The following is a 19,527-nucleotide window of genomic DNA, read 5'->3' as shown; positions in this document are numbered from 1 at the left end:
AATGGCTTTCTTGGCCCTCTGGCTTTGCAGCATCACCAGCAGGGAAACATTATTGCAGAAAGAAGGAGGTTCAGGGGAAGCAAATTCCAGTCTCCGCTTAGTAAGATGAGGCTGACATCACACGAGTCATGCTTTCGTTTCTGAAACTTAGTCTGTTCGTTAGGAGCCACCTTGCCTATTCCCACAACACAGTGACAATTTTTATAGAAACTGACAAAAAAAAAGTCAGCGTCTAAACGGACATTTAAAAAAAATCAATTATTTTCAAGTCTGACTATTTGGATTCATTTCACTTTGTAGAGAAAGGCAGAGTTCTACTGGATTTCTAAAAGGGTATGGTTTTGATAAACATGCCCATAGGTGCTGTAACCAGATGCACGGGTCCATCTGCAGAAAGGCTACGCAGATCTGCCCCTCCCAGGACATCTGATCATCCACCTGGCTCCCAGTGATTTCAGATCATTTCATGGCTGTTATCTATGTTCTCTAGTAACAACTGCCCTAGCCCGTCTCAGCCAGGTTCATTTGTCATGTTTTATTGAAGGCACTGCTTGCTAGTCATTACAGTTACTCATTAACTGGAGAAGGAACTTTGTCTCTAGGTATCTGGAGCAAGCTTTTCCCTGAAACACACAGGAGATCTTCTGGTATAGAGTCCCAAGCACCGGATGCTGACTCATCCTTTCCTCCTTCCCCATCCCTCCCTCCATCCCGCCCTCCCTCCTTCAATCCCTCCCTCCCTTCCTTCCTTCTTTCCTTTCCCACCTTCCTTCTTACAGTTTTGCTCTTCTCATTAGCACCCACGGCCCATTTTCTCTCAGCCCCCATACAGAAACCCTAGCAAATGAATTTCTTAAATTGAGTACAGAGTGTAAATATACCTAAAGGCAAAAAAGAGGAGCACATTATAATGTTTCAGAAAGTCTCCCCTCCCCCATATATAATCTATATTCATTATGGATGAAATATCTTTTAGACTCCAAAGCTTTCAGGCTGCATCTTTTCACAACTATTTTATTGGAAGTAGAGAAGTAACGATTAAGCACCCCCCTCCTTTTTTTCTTTCTTTTTCTTTTTCTTTTCTTTCTTTCTTTCTTTCTTTCTTTCTTTCTTTCTTTCTTTCTTTCTTTCTTTCTTTTTTTTTTTTTACAGAATCCTAAGTCTAAAGGAAATGAATTTCAGGAAAACAGATTTCATTAAAATTAATGATTGTACAAAAGACCCAGACACAGGTCAAAGAGACCAAGAAATCCAGAAGACATTATTCCTTCTACAGAACTCTTACCAATGGCAGAGGGCAGAGGACAGTAACAAAAGAAAGACTGTAAAGGAAAGAACACAAATCAACTGGTTGGCATCCAAGCTCCAAAGGACCTTTCCCTGTCTCAACACAAATAATAAAAAAATAAAGAAAGAATGACATAAAATAAAATAAATTAAAAAGGAGAACTCTTCCCTCTTCACATCCATTTATCCTAGTGGTTCTATCTGATCAGAGGTAGGTGGCTAAATCTGGCATTGACTGAAAAGAGAAACCTTCCTAAAGTGTACCTAAGAGATCGTAATTAAAAAGAACAGTCATTCCGTGTGCTTCGTCTCTTAGATAAAATTGTTTCATTCTTGTAAAGAACAGGAATAAGGAGGAGAAGTAGTAGTAGTAGTAATAATAATAGCTGATATATCTTGCTGGTCAATTATGCATACCGTAAACTTCTCCAGCATCACTCATTTTATTGCTTTTAGAACCCGATAAGGTTAAGTGTTATTAGTCCCACTGTGGATGGGGACCAAAAACCTAAACACAGCATTTGACTGAACCAAGACTTGATTAATAATAGCAATAGCTAACATTTAATGAATTTTGTTTCAGACACCTATTTTGATCTTGTGTATTAATTCCTTTAGTCATCATGGAATTCCTGCAAGAAGAGAATTCCTATACTCTCACTTTACAGAGACTTAGGCCCATGGGTTATACAGCTAGTAAATGATGGAACCAGGGCTACATAGGGAGTTATGTAGTAATAGGTAGTAAATGATGGAGCCAGAGTTCTAAACTAGGCAGCCTTGATCTGTAGGCGTGTGACTCCAAATCCAGATCTCTCTTAACCACAGTACTATATTGCTACCCAAGTAGAATCATAATTACACTATTTTTTTAAAAATAACTATAGTATATGGAATAAATAAGCCATGAATGTGTATGTCTGAAAAAACATAGGCATTATCCACCAATCAGCTAAGGCCATTCACATTCATAAATTGGGCTGGTGCCCAGAAATGACCAATTCTTTTTTTCTTTAATCTGACTAATAAATTCTGTTTCCATAATGAATTATTAATACAGTAAAACAAGTCCTTGGTACCTTTTCTAGTGAGGCCTTGTAAGCTTATGCAATATTCTTGTTGCTGAATTTTCTGGCATTTCTTTTAAATTAAGGTTAAAGTTTCACCTCTCCCTCTGGTTATTTATTATTAAGGCAAAGTAATTTGTAGTCTATCATCATGTATAATTTCCTCTTGAACAGATGGGTAATAAGACAGGCAGACAAATATGAGCATTTCTAAGTGGGAAAAGACCAATTAAATCACCTGCTGTATGAGCACAGTATAAATACCATCTTGTTAGGCTAGGACATGAAGCATAGTTGCTTTCGAACTGATTTAGGGGAATTAAATGTGGCAAATTTGATTTGCATTTTCTGCAGCTCTTAGGCCAGTAGAGAAACATGAGGTTTAAACTCTGTTCTTAGGGTTGTCTATCTGCAGATCTTTCTGGTCCGAAAAATAGGTCTCTCACACCTATTTCGATGCCATACTTTATTATTAGGAAGAAATAGATTTCAGTTCTGAGAAAGACTTGTGATCTCCAGCTTGAAGGACATTCCATGATTTAATCCATGGTTTTGATAATAATTCTGGAGTCACAATGGATATAGATGATATTTCCTGGGAGTACAAATACACAGCTTTTTCAGCAAAATACGTAATGAAAAGTAGTTAATAAAGTTCATCCTTGTGGGTAATCCTGGGTTTTTAGCATGGCTTCTTCACAAGGCTGGCAAGACAGTAAAATTCCACAGCATCCCCACATGATGTAGAACTTCACAGCATCCCTTTGCGGCAGGAATGATCAAATCTATTTTTGATGTGAAAAAAAATTGGGGAGTCCTCAAGTGAGTACCTGGTCCACACTAGCAAAGGGATCCAGGCCTTACTGGAATCATGATGGGAGACAGCATGAGTTTTAGACTTAAGTCCACCTCTCGATTCTGCTAATTATTAGAGCTTTATGGAAACTCAGAGAAGTCTGGTAATTTGGGACTTCTTTAAAACCACACTTACAAAAATACTTGTTCAGTATTATCTAGAGATTGAGCAGAGAATGAGGGCAAATGGATTAGAAAGACTTCAGAATGGAGCTTAGCTGCTCCTGTTTTAAACATGCCTCTGACCACAATCTGAACTTTCTTCATGATTTAATTGCTTATATTTTATGACCTGCCTTCCCCACCCACATGCCTATTAACACAATTGGATGTAAAATCAAGCCTCGCCTGTCTTTGTCAGCATTGTATGCCCAGTGCCTGGAAAACAGGCCTAATAATGGCAGGCACTCAATGAGTATTTGCTCAATTAATCAGTCCAGTCAAGTTTATTTTGAAGATTAAATGAGGTATTACATGTTAGATTATTCTGACTTTCAAAAGGAATACAATTATTTCTCAAACTTCTGTAAGATTAAGTGGTCATTTCTGTAAGAGAAAAGACTTGGTATTATTTTAAAATATGAAATACGTATTTTATAAATAGGGTACATGTTTAATCTACTTTTTTCTAAGAAGAACTGACATAGAAGGTAAATTATGCAGGCCTCTCTTACTGTAAGTCTGTTTTTCATTTAACTGTTTCAACGATTTATCACTCAAAAGTATAAAGAACTTCATCTGCTTACGTATAAACCTCAAACTGATTGTAACTTCTAAATCATAGAATGTTGGGTTGGAAATTGCCTTCTATAGGAACGAGTTAAACCCCAAATGTGGAAACAGAGGGCCCCAGATATTGAAGAATTAGCCATACTATAGAGCTGGTCCTCTATAAAGGACCTCAACCTTTAGAAAACTGATTCCATGTCCCATTTCTTTTCCAATTTCCGTTTAATTAAGTTTCAAAGACCATCACAAATACATGCTCCCCCATCTTTGGTAGGGGACTTTCTATGAGATGGTTGGTCCAACCCAATGACTTTACTAATACACTTTTAGAGAGGCCTCCTACTTTTCAACTACTACAATCGCCCAAAAGCATATGGTGTACTGATGATTATCATTAAGATCATAATGCATTAAGTACCTTAGGAAGCTTAAGTATGTAATTAAATAAATAGCTCATTCAAAAATAAACACATGAGAAAATGGGACACAATTTCCCAAATTGGATAATGATCAAGAAAATCTCTAACTGCTCATCCTGCCATTGCTCTGGTCGAATCCACTCTGGGACTTGATGCAAAAGAAAAAGTTTATAAAATTTTCCTTCAAGTAACAAATGAGCAAGCCACATTGAGAAAAACCACAAGCCGTGGACCCAGAGAGACTTCACCTGACATCTCAGCTCCTCCGGTCACTAATTCTGGGACCTTTATTTAACCGCAACTTGAAAATAGGAAGGCTAATGGGCACATTGCAGGCATGTTCGAGATTATATGAAGTGTTTGTAGGGTATCTGAGTGACACCCAAAGAGTGGTGGTTGTGGCGACTGTTGATGGAATAGAAAATAAGGATCAATTCTTCACAGTGAAGCAAAGCACCATGAAAGGTGGACAACCTAATCAAACCTGAAATTGCACATGGAAGAGAAAATAACCCGCATCTGCTGGAATTACCCAACTGACTGTTCCAAATTTCCTGGAGGAAGAGGGGAGGAAGGAAGATAACTAAAAGTATAATTGAGTGGCTCTCGATCTGTCTTTCCCCTAGTAACACACATGCTAGATGGTGGTTATATTGTCACTCATTCCTGTGTGAAATTCCTGGCAAAAAAAATAATTCCATGTGTTTCTATCCCACTCAAGATAGGCTATTGCAACACAATTGGGCAGGACATTATTATTGAGACAAGCTAGAACCTGCTAGAACCTAGTGGACCTTCCAAATAAATAATTGCAAATGTACATTTTAACTCTCATTATTATAAATTTCTTGGGCTACATCTCAAGACCAATCAAGATTCAACCCTATCATCTCATAGATGAATAGACTGAGGCCCAGAGGGATTAAATGACTGCCTCAGAGTTGAACAGCACATCGGCTGCAAAGCAAGAACCAAATCCAGAGTTATTTTTACACAAATTGTATCAAGACTTTAATGTTCCAAATGGCTTTCTGCTCCTCAATGCCTCTCAAGGTACCACATTTGAGCTGTACACTTGAAACTTAAGGATTCCATGGTGTCTGTTCTTCCCTGGTGGGTCTAAATTCCTTTTCCCATTTCCTAGAATGGTAGACGTTTGAAGAACGTCTACTATTTAATTTTATTCGAGGCATATTTATTAAGGTCAAGCAAATTCTAGGTCTGGTGATCCAGGAGTAAACCAAACCAAACCTCTGCTTTCATAGTCTACCGGAAGAAATAAACACAAAATAAAATGAAATGAAATTACGTTTAAAAACTAAATTAAAAATACAGTATTTTAGATCGCAAGTGTTAAGGAGGAAAATAAAGCAATGACGGGTGGTACAGGAATCTGTGGGAGGAAGTGCAATTAATTAGCTGATGTATTTTTAATTCATTGCCACTTGATAATGAGAGACAGAGGACTGAGGATAGGCACTCCTAAAACATGCCCAATCATGTCCGTGAAATATCCATCAACTGTGTTATCTCCCTATGGAGCCTCCATTTTAATTATGCAACGCCACATTTAAGCAGCAGGAAAACCTGCCTCTCGATCTGAAAAGTCAGGGAGGAAAATCAGATCCTAGTCAAAACTCCTAGAAACCAAAATATGGCAAGATTGTGCTCAGAAATGTTTGAAATATTATCCCTTTTTCTTTACATTCCTTATTATTATTACATTCTTTGTATATTTTTAAAAAATTATTTATTAGGGCGCCTGGGTGGCTCAGTTGGTTGGGCGACTGCCTTCGGCTCAGGTCATGATCCTGGAGTCCCTGGATCGAGTCCCGCATCGGGCTCCCTGCTCGGCGGGGAGTCTGCTTCTCCCTCTGACCCTCCCCCCTCTCATGTGCTCTCTCTCATTCTCTCTCTCTCAAATAAATAAATAAAATCTTTAAAAAAAATTATTTATTACATTTACAATATTTTAAAATCTTTACTTGCCTTATTCTAAGCCTAGAGCACTGTTCTAAATAGGCTTTCGATTGAGTATATTCTCCTGACTTCTTTGTAACCTAGGAATACTGTATCAACTGAAGGCACAGTATGATATTCACATAGCAAGTTCCTGGATGATGATTACTTATTCTACTTCAGATCTGAAAATGAGGCTTTAAGATTTCTTCATTCTTTTTAGACATTGTTCATTTTGATTATTGTCTAACTCTCATAAGAATATATTTTCAATGTCATATTCATTGCCAATATAAAATTGCTGCTTTCCCAGTGATATATATAACTCAGTGTCATTGACACAATATTGACTTACTTGTATAGGAGAGAAAAGGTCAGAATGAGAATATTTTGGTCTAACATAGAAAGGGAGAGTAGGGTCTCCAGTGCTGTGATTGGTAAGTGCTTGCAAATTTTCACAGTTCAAAGAGAATGTAAAAAATGGTTATTTTTGTTTGTTCATTTTCTTGTTTTTAATCTTTCCAATAGTATAGAAACTGAGAAAGGCATCTGATAAGCTTATGAAACAACCTTCCCATCTAATGAGATCTCATGAGCACTTACTTTCAATTGCCTTGATTTTGTTTTCCCATGGGATGCAGGCGGCTTTGAAGTTTTCAAAATCACGAAGAAATTTTGCCCATTTCTGAAAAGAAAGCCAAATACAACAGTAAAACTCAGCCTCTTGTTTGCCAAGAGGTTTATCCTTCACCCCCATCCCAAAATATCACAAGACAATGAGCTTGGAAAGATCTCTCTGGTGCCACGTAAGGCTTTTTGTAAAAAGAGGAAAAGAGTAGGTTTTAGTTGCCTCCCTGTTCCCCAACCACCTCCACACCAATTCAATTAAAAAAAAAACTTTTATGGATCTCCTGTTTTATAGCAAATAGGCTGAGACAGATCTGTGTATTCTGACAGACAATAAGGGAGCAGGAACTGAGTTGGCACCTAATATTAGGTGATCGGCAAATTTTATGTGTTTAATTAAATACTCATTGCGTGAAGAAATTGATGAAATATGAATAAAACATAGCTCCTGCCTTGAAGGGCTTCTTACTCTACTAGAGTAAGCTGAACATAAACAAGTAACTTCAATACAGGATGGTAAGTGTTATGACATAGGACACTTTTTATTCTGGTAAAGTAGAGCATCTAATTAAATGGAAAGGCATGGTATCATAGAAAAGGGAGGAAGAAAAAGAATCACACATTAGTTTTTATAAAAGACCTTCCTTCCATTTTATTCCACACTGTTGGGCCATCTGTGGTCAAGAGGACCACAAGGACCACACGGAAGAATGGGAATGGGGCAAATAACTTGGCGTAAGTGCACATTATGCTGGGATCACGTGTGAGATGGACAGGCATGTAGGACCCAAATAAGAGTATGAGACAAGTCTGAAGTTCAAAAGATGACCCAAACTAGAGACAATCCAAATGTCCATCTACAAGAGAATGGATTAATAAATTGTGGTACCTTCATACAATGGAATACAACATATTGATAAAAATGGACTAGAGCTACCACAACATGAATGTATCTCATGATGCATCAAAGAAGGCAGAAACAAAAATATAAATACTATAAGATTCTATTCATTTAAATTATAAAAACAGACAAAATTAATCTATGGTATACATCATAAATCTTTCTATCTCTATTTCATACGTAAGATTTGTGATTTTTATTCACAAAACCCCATCTGTATGGAAATGCATTTAGCTTACAAGTGGGGTAACAATTGTAAAGAGGGGACAATAATGCCTACATACCTACTTTGCTTTGAGAATTAAATATGATAACTTCATAGAAGGATCCAGTTCAGTGTTTAGCATATAGTAAATACTAAATAAATGTTAATTTCTTTTCTATGTTTTCCAAGAATCTGTCTTTATATTGGTATATCTTTTGCTTTTTTTCTCATGTTCTATTCAATGTATAAGTTGATGTTCCTGAGAGAGAAGAGCTATATGGCCTGAAAGCTTGTAGACATTTTGAGAAAGAAACTTTAACCCAGAACCCCTTCACTACCAGGGAATAAAAATGAGAGGGGCACAGTCTTTGTCATTCAGGGGTGAGAAAATCACACAAGTAAGTCTTTTGCCATAAATCAATGTTTCTCAACTTATTTTTCATTTTAACCCCTTTAAGGAGTATTTTGGGCCCTTTTTGTTTGTTTGTTTGTTTTCTGAATCATGCCCTGCCCCAAATTTTAATACCACAGATATACTATGTATTTACTTTATGTGTGTATGTGCTTCATACATAGAAAATGTAAGATGCTTTCCCTCTCCCATAACAGAACCAATTTTCTCCTCCTTAGAATCAATATGGCTGCCATTGAGAATGCATGGCATCAACCAAATTGAGTTGTGAAAATGCTTACCTTGGCCATCATCATCTTAAATGCAAACCACCGCTTTCCTTTCCCTTTCCCAAGGGCTCCTTCATTTTCACTCACAAATTTTTTTGCTTCCCTGAGGAAATAAAACAAAATAAGGGGTAAGGGAGGTATAGGTTGAGAATCATAGGATAGAGGTAGTGGACATTTCATTTTATTAGGTTTGCAGCCTTATTTCTTCTAGACCCTTAGCACATGAATTTAAGCTCTATTTCAAGCTCAGGGCTTGAAATAGATGTTTAAGCTTTTTAATTCTGGCCAGGAAGAATAAGATATTTTAGTCTCATTTATTATTATTAATCAGCTGGATCATCAAAAAGCAAGTAATTTGTTCTAAGTGTCAAAATAGAGAATACTAGTTCTTTTCATTTCTACCACATATAAAATTGAATCCAAAGTTGACTTCAGATTCGGGCAGTCAGAATGTTTATTCTAAAATATTTTCTTTTCGGGCGCCTGGGTGACTCAGTCGTTAAGCGTCTGCCTTCGGCTCAGGTCATGATCCCCGGGTCCTGGGATCAAGTCCCGCATCGGGGTCCCTGCTCTACGGGAAGCCTGCTTCTCCTTCTCCCACTCCCCCTGCTTGTGTTCCCTTTCTCGCTATGTCTCTCTCTGTCACATAAATAAATAAAATCTTTAAAAAAAATTAAATTAAAATATTTTCTTTTCTTCTTTTTTAAGGATTATTTAAAAAAATAATAAGTCAAAGAGTTTAGGACAAACTGACATAGAACATACTTTATTGACCTGGTATTTAATCTCATAAAACCAATTATGACTTGAAACAGAGGAATCATACTATGTGCGGCAAATGGGGTTGAGGGAAGAAGGGAAAGGAAAGGAATACTTTTAGCTTCACATTCCGAAAGGGTCTCAAATATAAACTTTAACCTTATTCCCAGATAGTTACACATTACAGTTGTCACATTAGTGTCTTTGTGTGTGTGTAGAAAAGCATCAACTCAGCAGAATGGTTAATGTTAAATACACTACAATTTCGTAACTTTGGCCAATTTTGCTATTGTTGTGTGTTTGACATGCCAAAAGAATTTTAAAAAGAGAGGTGGCCCAGGCTTGTGTTGACCTTTTAGGGGCCATAGAGGACATCACCCAGAAGAACCCAAACTTGGACTGCCATTCCACAGCTGCCACATTGTCTGTTGGTTGGCCCCTGGAATGTGTGATTTTACAGAATAAGACCCTTCAACGTATGACTATAAATAAGCTTATTAACAAACAAAGTAAATTTTGAAAAAATGAAGTCAAGGATTTTTTTTTTTTTTGGTAAGTTGTTCCTTAGTGACAGTGCCAATTCATGATTTTATAATACCCGGTGATCAAAACCCAACATGCACCTGCTGACTTAGCCAGTGACTCCACAGTGGCACCTCCTTACTCACCTGCGGCTGTGTACCCACCCATATTCTGCCATAAAAACACAAGTGCAATGGAGTAGATTCTCTTCAGTCATCAAACAGACCCCCCAGATGAGTTCCTTGATGGCAGGGACAGTATCCTGTCCCTTTGTATCCCCCAGAGCACTGACCACTACTTCGAGCAGAGGAGGTGCTTAATAAACTTAAACCTTCTGGAAGTGGAGCTAAGAGGCAGAACTTGAGATACATATAGACAGGGGAGCATCCAATAATTGTATTTTCCACATTAATTGATGCTCCAAGGCAAAGTCCTTCCTAAACTTTGGAATTGCACCCTTTTACATGAGTCTTCTCAGAAACTTAATAGGGCAGGGGCCTTGGGTGGCTCAGTCGGTTGTGTCGGACTTCGGCTTAGGTCATGATCCCGGAGTCCTAGGATTGAGCCCAGCATCCGGCTCCCGGCTCAGAGGCAGATCTGCTTCTCCCTCTGACCCTCCCCTCTCTTGTGCTCCCTCTCTCACTCTCTCTCTAAAATAAATAAATAAAATCTTTAAAAAAAAGAAAAGAGAAGAAAAGAAAAGGAAGAGAACAAAAGAAAAGAAGAGAAGAGAAGAAGAGAAAACTTCCTAGAGCAGACCCCTGGAAAATGGGAAGGGTTACTAGACTGGCCTAGTCGTCAAATGCCCTGACATTTGACATGACCTCTGAGTTATGAAGATTAATTTGAAAATGGTTTCTAAAACATTCTACATATTCTAAAATGTTTAATGAAGCCCTATCAAAAAGTATAAGCTGAGGTCTCATGGCTGGGTTTCTCCATCCATGCAATCAAGAAAATATATCCCATTTAAGCATTAACAATATGTTCTAGAGATGATATGGCAGGAGTGAGCATGGCACCTCACAGACATTTATAAAATGTTGAACTAAACTAAACTCGACTCTAACTTGAGTTCTAACCCAGCCTCTGTGATTTGTCTCTGTGCCTTTGCCCGTGCTTTTGACCCTCTCTGTACACATGTTCAGGAAGGTCCTGTTTCTCAGAGGAAGGCACGCATGCCCAGGACTCACACACACGTGAGCATGATCTGCACTTTCCCTCAGTTACTTTGTGGCCTTTAACAGGTCAAGATTCCTCAACAAACAAACTAGAGGGTGAGCAATGGCTTCCCTGCTTGCCCAGTGGTAGCAAGAAGGTGCCATCATAAGTGTGAAAGTGTTGGAGGGATTATTACACAGTGGATTCTCCTGTAACAGTTGTTTCAGAACTGAAAACCTGTTCTAACATGATTGATGCATTACAGAACAATTTAAGCGTAACACAAATTTTGTGTAAAATGTTGCCGCCATTTTATATCCATCTTTGTCAAGGTGTCATTGATGATATTTCTGAGTATTATTCCCCTAGCCCCAGTTTTCCTATAAGCCTTGTGGTTTTCATTGCCATATTTTGCACAGTGTGGTGGGTTTTAGGAACCCATACATGGTGTCATAGTGGAACTGGCCATAATTCAATTATTTGGCATCAAGAATGTTGAAATTCCTACAACCAAGTATACATAGGAATCATCACATCACTCTATTCTAATAAACACATAGAAATAGAGATTCAAACATTCTTCCTCGAAGTAAAATCAAAATTTGTTTTTCAAATGTAAATTGCCTACGTTATGGGCATATTTGCTACTCTAGATACTTAGCAGGTAATTTAAAAGACGCTCAGTTTGGTTTTTTAGAGTTACATCGCTTGCTCGATGAGTGGCCAATTAGAAAACATGACTGCTCTAAGCAGCCATAAGTGTAAAGAAATAGCTATTCTACTTCATATTTCTGACAAGATTTTTAATTTTGTGAACTGATGATTATGTTATAAGATCATTAAACTAGCAAGATTTAAGAGGGAGAGAGAGGGAAGTCGGGGTTATAACCAAATTAAAATCACCACAAAATTAATCATAAATCCATCTAATAATACAGGAATCTCTTTATATGGCACTCATAAGGTTTTTGTCAGTTATTATAAATATAATTTCCCTTGGAACAATCTAAACAAGGTTTTATCATTTGTTTCTTCAACTGACAAATTTTTCCCAATGCTAGGCATAGTTTCATATTTCTCTCCCAAGTACTACCCCACCCCACCCTCAACATACAGATTCTGACATTGATTTTCAGATAAAAACCTGGACTTCACTCCACTCCACGTAGTCTCAGGTAGAAATTTCTTCTCTTCCCTAATGCCCCACCTCCTCCATTCTCCAAAATACCTCCCCCAAGTTTCATACCAGAAGGATCCCTGAAGAGTCATTGTAGCTTCTTCTGTTTCCCATTGCCCACTCTTGCCAAAATAAGTAGAGGACTCGACTCATCAGAAGTCTAGGGGATGATGTTAAAATAAAGCCAGGGGTTACAAGGGTGGGCAGAGAATAATTTTTTTAGCAAGAACAGATTCTTGAACCTCCTAATGGGATGCTCTCAGGACATAAGGAAGCACTTTTGCAGCTTGCTGGCCTAGAGGAAGGGACATTGGACGGGAAGAAATTGGTGACTCAGTGACAGAACATCTCTTAACACTATTTTCCAGGCTAACCTTTGCGATGAGTTGCATGATTTCAGGAAAAAAGAGAAAAAAAAAAAAAACTAGTAGCTTCGAATCCCATCCTCTCCACTAACAGATTTCTTAACCAGAAGACATCTTTCATTGTGCTATTAGAAATAAGATACAAAAAGAAACTATCCAATATGGAGATGAGCACGGACTGATGCTTATCACACTAATGTGCCCATTACAGATATCAGAATCCAAGAAAATAAAGAGCAGAGCCTTTGAAAACTAAAAAGCAAGAAAACATCTGTGTTTTTCCTATAGGTAATTCAACTTCCTACCCATGTGTATGTATCTGGATAATTTAAAGGGATTTTTTTTTTTGCACAGATAAAATGAATAAGATTTTGTGGATAAACTTTGAATATCCATTGGCTTCAAACCATCCAAATGTCTGACTGAAAAATGTGTGTCATTCCCTTGAATTGCATTCAACAGAAGCTGCCTGCCAAGTCTGTAATCCAGTCTCCAGGTCTTGGAGCTCAAGCCAGCCCTGGTACAGTATGCACAGCTCCCTGCACTGTAACCCCAGACCCAGGGATAAATAATTGAGTGAGATCTATTTAATGGCAATAATACCTGGCCTCATAATTCATTTATCAATCCCTTGTGTTGGTAATTAGAATAATAAGGTTTCATGGGCTTTCAAGAATGCTTTCACAGTTAGTTGAAGGAGCACACTTTGGCCTAACTTACAAAATAGATAATTTACCCACAACACATGATACAGCCCTGATCACACAGGGGAGTCAGGACATGCTATGCTGTCTTTGACACATCTAACCCAGGAAACATGTTCCCTCTTTGGGTTAGGTTAAGTTGACTCTTCTTTCCTCTTGTTTTCAGTTGGATGGTATGATTAGGCAACCAATGTATTGCTCAAGTAAAGGAAAGACATTTCAAAACGGGTCTTTAAGGCAACTGTGATCAAGACTTGTGCTCATGAACACTTCCCAGTAAAAGGGATCAGAAGAATGAGAAGTCTTTTCTTAGTAAACACTGTTGTTTAAAAAAAAAAAAAAAAATCGACCAATTTAAATGGACTCCAAGTCAGAACTCTGACTTTTCCTAAAATGGGATTGAGTAACTGAAAGGAAGTTTCAGAGGTCGGAAGCTACTCTCATGCACAGAGATTGGAAATAAGGACTGTAGGCCTCCTAGATAATAGAACTTCATAATTAGACTGGTAGTGTTATTTAAAATCATCCTAATACTGGAAGTGATTTTTTTAAAGGAGATGCTGTGGAAGTGGTGGTAATGGTTGGATGCTCGGTTGCGTCATCTATGAAATGGAGATACTGTGTTTTATGCGAAATAATGCACGCAATAAGTTTAGTCATAACACATGTAATGTGTCCATGGCAAACAGTAAGAGCACTATAAATAGGAACTATTATTAATAGTAATAGTACTAATAGTGCTGACTTCAATTTTTATGCCTGAGTTTCCAAATGACAAAGTTGAGAAAGGACAAGGTATTTCCAGGCAAAACCTCTCAGAAAGCCAACCCATTTCCCATCAGATGATGAGATGTGGGAGGACTGAGAATTGTTCTTGCCACTAAATGAGTGGGAGAGACCCGCATTTGAGACCCACCGTGAGGACGCTGGTGTCCAGCTTCGGAAGACCCAGTTATGCCTCAGCCTGAGAGGATGCAGGGATGAATTCTAGCCTGAGTCCTACTCCAGCCGGGCTGTGCTGCTCCAGAAAGCCTAGGTCAGCTGGGGCGTCTCTGTGCTAAGAGGCAAAAAGGAATCTCTCTCCCTTGAATACGACGACATTCTATTCAAGTCTATGATCTGTGTTTTATCCTTGAGACACAGGTTTGAATCTTGGCTCTGTCACACACTAGCTGTGTGCTCTTGGGAGAATTACGAGACTTACGGATCCCAACTGAGTGTTCTCATCTGTAAAATGTGATGGGCAGCAGTGATGGCAGTGACAGCTAACATATAATAAATGCTTGCCATGTCCCGGGCACTATGTATGCCCATCATCTCATTGAATCCCTACAAAATCCAGCAAGGTGGCAACTATGGTTACCCCTGTCTCAGAGATGAGAAACTGAGGATTAGATTAATGCAATTAGGGTCCAAGCTTTCCCAAAGAGTAAGTGTCCCAGGCTGTCTGGGATTGGAGCTCAGTGCTCCCAGTTTCCCCTGAATAACATCATTATCTACCTCATGTGATTGGCACAAGGACACATAAAAATAGAAGAGACATGGTATACTTAGCCATTTTTTCTAAGCATTTATTGAGTGTGTTTATTCTTAGCAATGTGTTAAGTGCTTTGAAAGAAAGAAAAGAAACGTGGATTCCTTTCTGAAGTTTAAACGCCATTAAGAAAAATGAGATATAAGCCCATAAAATTGTTATATAACAGTGTTCAACACCTTTAAAGGAGAGGACACTGGAGGCCTGAGAGCTTGTTGAAGATGTAGATGAGAAAAGAATTAAACTGGGCATCGGAAGCACCGATAGAATTCAAGTAGGCAGAGAAAGGCATTCTAGGCATCGGTTTGTAGGAATTTTTCTAACAAAGGCGATATTCCCACCATGGAGCACATATACAAGCTCATATTCTTAGAGAGACTTACATTCAGCTCTTCAGGAGACCATTGACAGGGCTTGGCAGGCAGACCGTGCTGATTTTGCTCAGTTCATGTTCATTTGAATCAAACACAGGCAATAAATTCTGAATACTGTAAACAGATGGATTTACAAGGCATTGCCTCAGAGTGAGAGAGGCCATTCTGCTTTGGAAGACTGGGTAAAACGATTCTGCACAATACCCGTGTGTTCATGTTTCTACCCTATGCTAAACATTTCTAAGTACTATGGAATATGTTTTCAAAATGCTGTGTTGTGATATTTAGGAGTGCTAAAAAGAGCCTTAGTTTTCTGTTGGAACAGTGTGTTCTGCCTTTGGCTCCATGAGTGGGCAAGAAATTTCAAATGATGACAGTTCAGCGAGCTCTGCAAATAATTGAGACTACCTAGTAAACTTGACTGCTTGCTACATGGCAAACTTAAATCTAGAGGTCTGTCCTGAGCACTTGGCAACACAACTTAGGTGAGGTCACCCACAGAGCATTCTATGTTCCTGAGTGAACTAGGCTTTCTACTCAGTTGACTTGAAGTCAGACTATTTCACTGTTTTCTTGCAGAGCCTCTCTTCTAAGCTTTCCTAATGCTTGTGACCAAGCATTGGTCAAGAAACACTATAATAGGATATGCATAAAATGAAACATTAATTCATCCAGAGAGTCGTGTCTTTATGTAGATATCCCAGTATGTTTGTGTCTGTATATGTGAAATAATGGACATATATATATACACACATATACATATATATGCAAATTCATGCATGTATACTGTCAACACATAATTAACAGCTATTTGAAAGAAGTGATTTATAATACTTAAAATTTCTAATTTTCAGAACTGTAGAAAGAAATTTTAGACACATTATATTGAATACATAAACTATTCCCCTTTCTTCTTCCCATCTAATTTGTCATGATATTCTAATATAATGTTCTCCAAACATTTACTGTAGGATATGCATTTTAATAAGGCTTAACCACTTTTATTCTACAGCAAAAAGCTTATTTAAATCCCCCAAAGTAATACTCCACTTGCCATTCCTTGGTCATATACATAAAAACATCCTCAAAAATGACTTTATGGGGCACCTGGGTGGCTCAGTTGGTTAAATGTCTGCCTTCAGCTCAGGTCATGATCTCAGGGCCCTGGAATCAAGCCCCACATGGTTGGGCGGGGGGGGGGGGCCTGCTCAGCAAGGAGCCTGCTTCTCCCTTTCCCTCCTCCCTGCTCATGTTCTCTCTCTCTCTAATAAATAAATAAAAATCTTTTTTAAAAAATGCCTTCATTATTCTCTTATTGTAAACCTGATAAAGTAAATGGTTTCTTTCAGAATTCGTACCTTACCCAAGATCTGGATGACACTTCCCCTAAACAAAAAAGGCACATTTCCCAAATTAATCATATTCTGTGCTTATCATGTACACATTTGCTTTCTTTTTATTGTTAATGTATTATGTCAAACATATTTAAAAGCATTTCTAGATAATTTTAAGTGTAATTAGTGAATTTCTCTTCTTAACCACCTTTCAAAGATAATACATCTATGGATAGTCTAATAACAAGTTATAAAAATTAGCTGTCACCAGTAGCTGACATTCTAAAGAACGTAAGTTAGGTAAATTGCTATTTATCAAAAATGGTTGGAGGGGAGAATACTCTGGCAACATGGGAAAACTGATTCAGTGTGTCTGAAGTTAAGAAGATGATAGTAACCATATTTTATCTATCTAGAAGAAAACTTTAGAACTTTCTTTTGTCTAATATTTACTTTTTATTATAATTATTATTATCTTACGGTGTACTGTAAAAAAAAATCCCTGTTTATTTGAACTTTGAGATTATTTGAATTCTGGATAAGCAGATATTTGTGAAAGGTAGTGAGTAAGACTGATTGCCAAGAGTCTCGTGAGCAACCTTGAATATTGGCATATTTTAGACCCATTTTCCAATGACCATTAATTACTCCTCCATCAAGCATTTGGGCAGAATCTCAGGCTGATTTAATGAGGAGGGTATTTGGGATTTTGAGGTCGGTACAAGAGCCATAAATGCCTTCACAACTCTCTAAAAGAGATAGGAGCTGGAGCCCAGTGGGCCACCTGAAAAGTTTGCAAAACCAGGGTGAAGAACAGAACATGAGGTAACTCTGGTAAAATGGTACACCGTAGGAAAGATTAAATAAATCATAAAAAAAATAAAGAAGAACTTTTGGTAGGCAAAAGTATATGTATCCCCAATGTTTCAGAGCTGACTTCCTTGGCAACTGAAAAAGTTTCAAATCTCAAGGAAAAAACAAAACAGAACAATTTCTCATGTGGTTCCTATCAGCATCCTTTAAGGGAGAATTTCAAAATATTATTTGAAAAACATTATTAAAATTACCCATAGTGATTTTTCTAACCACTCACAATAACACAGCAAATATTAACAGGCTAAATCCAAAAAGAAAGAATTGTCAGGATCATTGTTCTTATTTAATAGGAAAGATTATTTCTTATGCAATGAAAATGATAAGAGAGGCAATTGGTACAGATGAACTCAAATGTGAAAGGTAAGTCAGAAGAGATTTCATATCCCAATCAAGACTCGATTATTCTTAAATAAAAGAATTTCCTCTTAAAGTTGAATTTTAAAAGGAAAAAAAGAAAAAAAAAGAGATAAAGAAACAAAATCAGACTTTTTTTTTTTAATCAGACTCTTAAATACAGAGAACAAATTGGTGGTTGCCAGAGGGGCAGTGGGTGGGGGATGGGTAAAATAGATAAAGGGGTTAAGAGTTCACTTATCATGACAAGCACTGAGTAATGTATAGAATTGTTGAATCATACTGTATACCTGAAAGTAATATAGCACTGTATGTTAACTATACTTCAATAAGAGAGAGAGAAGAGCAGAATAGGAGGTAAAGAGAGAAAGATTAAAACTCTGTACATACTCACAGATATGGGAGGAAATTCTAGAATACAAATGAAAGACATTTAGCAGGGTGTTAAAATAAACACTACAATAAGAGGTTACCAGGAATGCTGAAATTAACAGAATAATGCCTGTCTTTCTCACGGGCAGCTCTAATTCAAGCATTTCATTGTTGGTTACAGATTGAATAAAGAAAATATGTTATAGCATAACAAACAGTTCTTTCTTTAGCCTCTGTTCTCAACTGCTCCAGACTGAGGTCCCTCGAACATAAACTTAGTTAATCAAGGGCATTCTTAGATCCCCCTATGAGGTGCTGCGAGATCAGCCACTGATTGTTGAATTTTCAGGGATTTTGTAAGCAGATTCTTAACTGTTAGTACCTTGAAATTGATCATAATGGGAGTATTTACAACATGGAAATTGGCAAATGCTACAAATCAAGGCTTTTTACCAGCACATTCTTGCCTTTTATTCACAAATTCATGCAGACCCATAAAATGCTTTGTCATATTAATGATTCTCTTGCCTTGGCAATGAGTGTCCCACAACAAAAGAAACCACCATTAATGCGGCCACCCACATGGAGATAGTAATTGGATGTTTCTGATGTACAGAGCACTACGCTAGGCTCTGCAGAACCACAGAGCTGTGAGACAACTTTCACATCCTGAGGAGCTCACAATCTATTCTGAAAAGAAAGAGATTTACATACAATTTTTAAATGTAATATAATAAAGCATAACAGCAGAGTCAAACAAATAATAGAGAAAGTCTAATTGAGTTCTATTTCTATAACAATTGGCAGAGAAGGGACCTCAGGGGAGAGAAGATTAATTCACAAAGGAGGTAGAACTAGAAGAAGCATAGGAAGCATAGGAAGAATGGCAGAAAATTGGAGAGGATACCTGAGGGAAGTGAGAATGCCTACAGAAAATTACAAAATGAAAGACATTTAGCAGGGTGTTAAAATAAACACTAGAATAAGAGGAATCCTGAATTAGCAGAATAATACCTCATTTCCCTGGAAAACATGACTCAAATGAGAAGTGGTGAGTGATACAATAGAGAAAAAGTGAGGTTCTGGGGATGGAGAAATCTGGATTTGATCTTTACCTTGATGGTTACTAGCTGTGTGAGACTACTTTACCTCTGTCAATCTCAGCCTTCTCATCTGTAAAATGGGGATAACTTTCTGTTTTCAAGGTGCTTACGAGGATTAAAAAAGTTAATGTGTGAAGCATCTCCTAGCACAAGATCTGACAC

General features: G+C 37.7%; 1 protein-coding gene across 1 annotated transcript in view; it reads right to left on the bottom strand.

Annotated features, from left to right (window-relative positions):
* Window positions 1–19,527, bottom strand: part of TMC1 (transmembrane channel like 1) — a 126,644-nt gene that overhangs the window by 65,417 nt on the left and 41,700 nt on the right. The window contains exons 5-6 of the mRNA XM_064579868.1: window positions 8,743–8,833; window positions 6,920–7,001 (exon numbers count right to left, since the gene is read on the bottom strand). Coding sequence (XP_064435938.1) covers window positions 6,920–7,001; window positions 8,743–8,833 — 173 coding nt within the window. The remainder of the gene's footprint in view (window positions 1–6,919; window positions 7,002–8,742; window positions 8,834–19,527) is intronic.

The sequence above is a fragment of the Mirounga angustirostris genome, unplaced genomic scaffold (assembly GCF_029215605.1).
Source record: "Mirounga angustirostris isolate CCGP_5_RB_7025 unplaced genomic scaffold, mMirAng1.0.hap1 SCAF_15, whole genome shotgun sequence".
Classification (NCBI taxonomy): domain Eukaryota; kingdom Metazoa; phylum Chordata; class Mammalia; order Carnivora; family Phocidae; genus Mirounga; species Mirounga angustirostris.
Note: the sequence above shows the minus strand (reverse complement) of the source record. Positions and strands in the feature narration are given on the sequence as shown.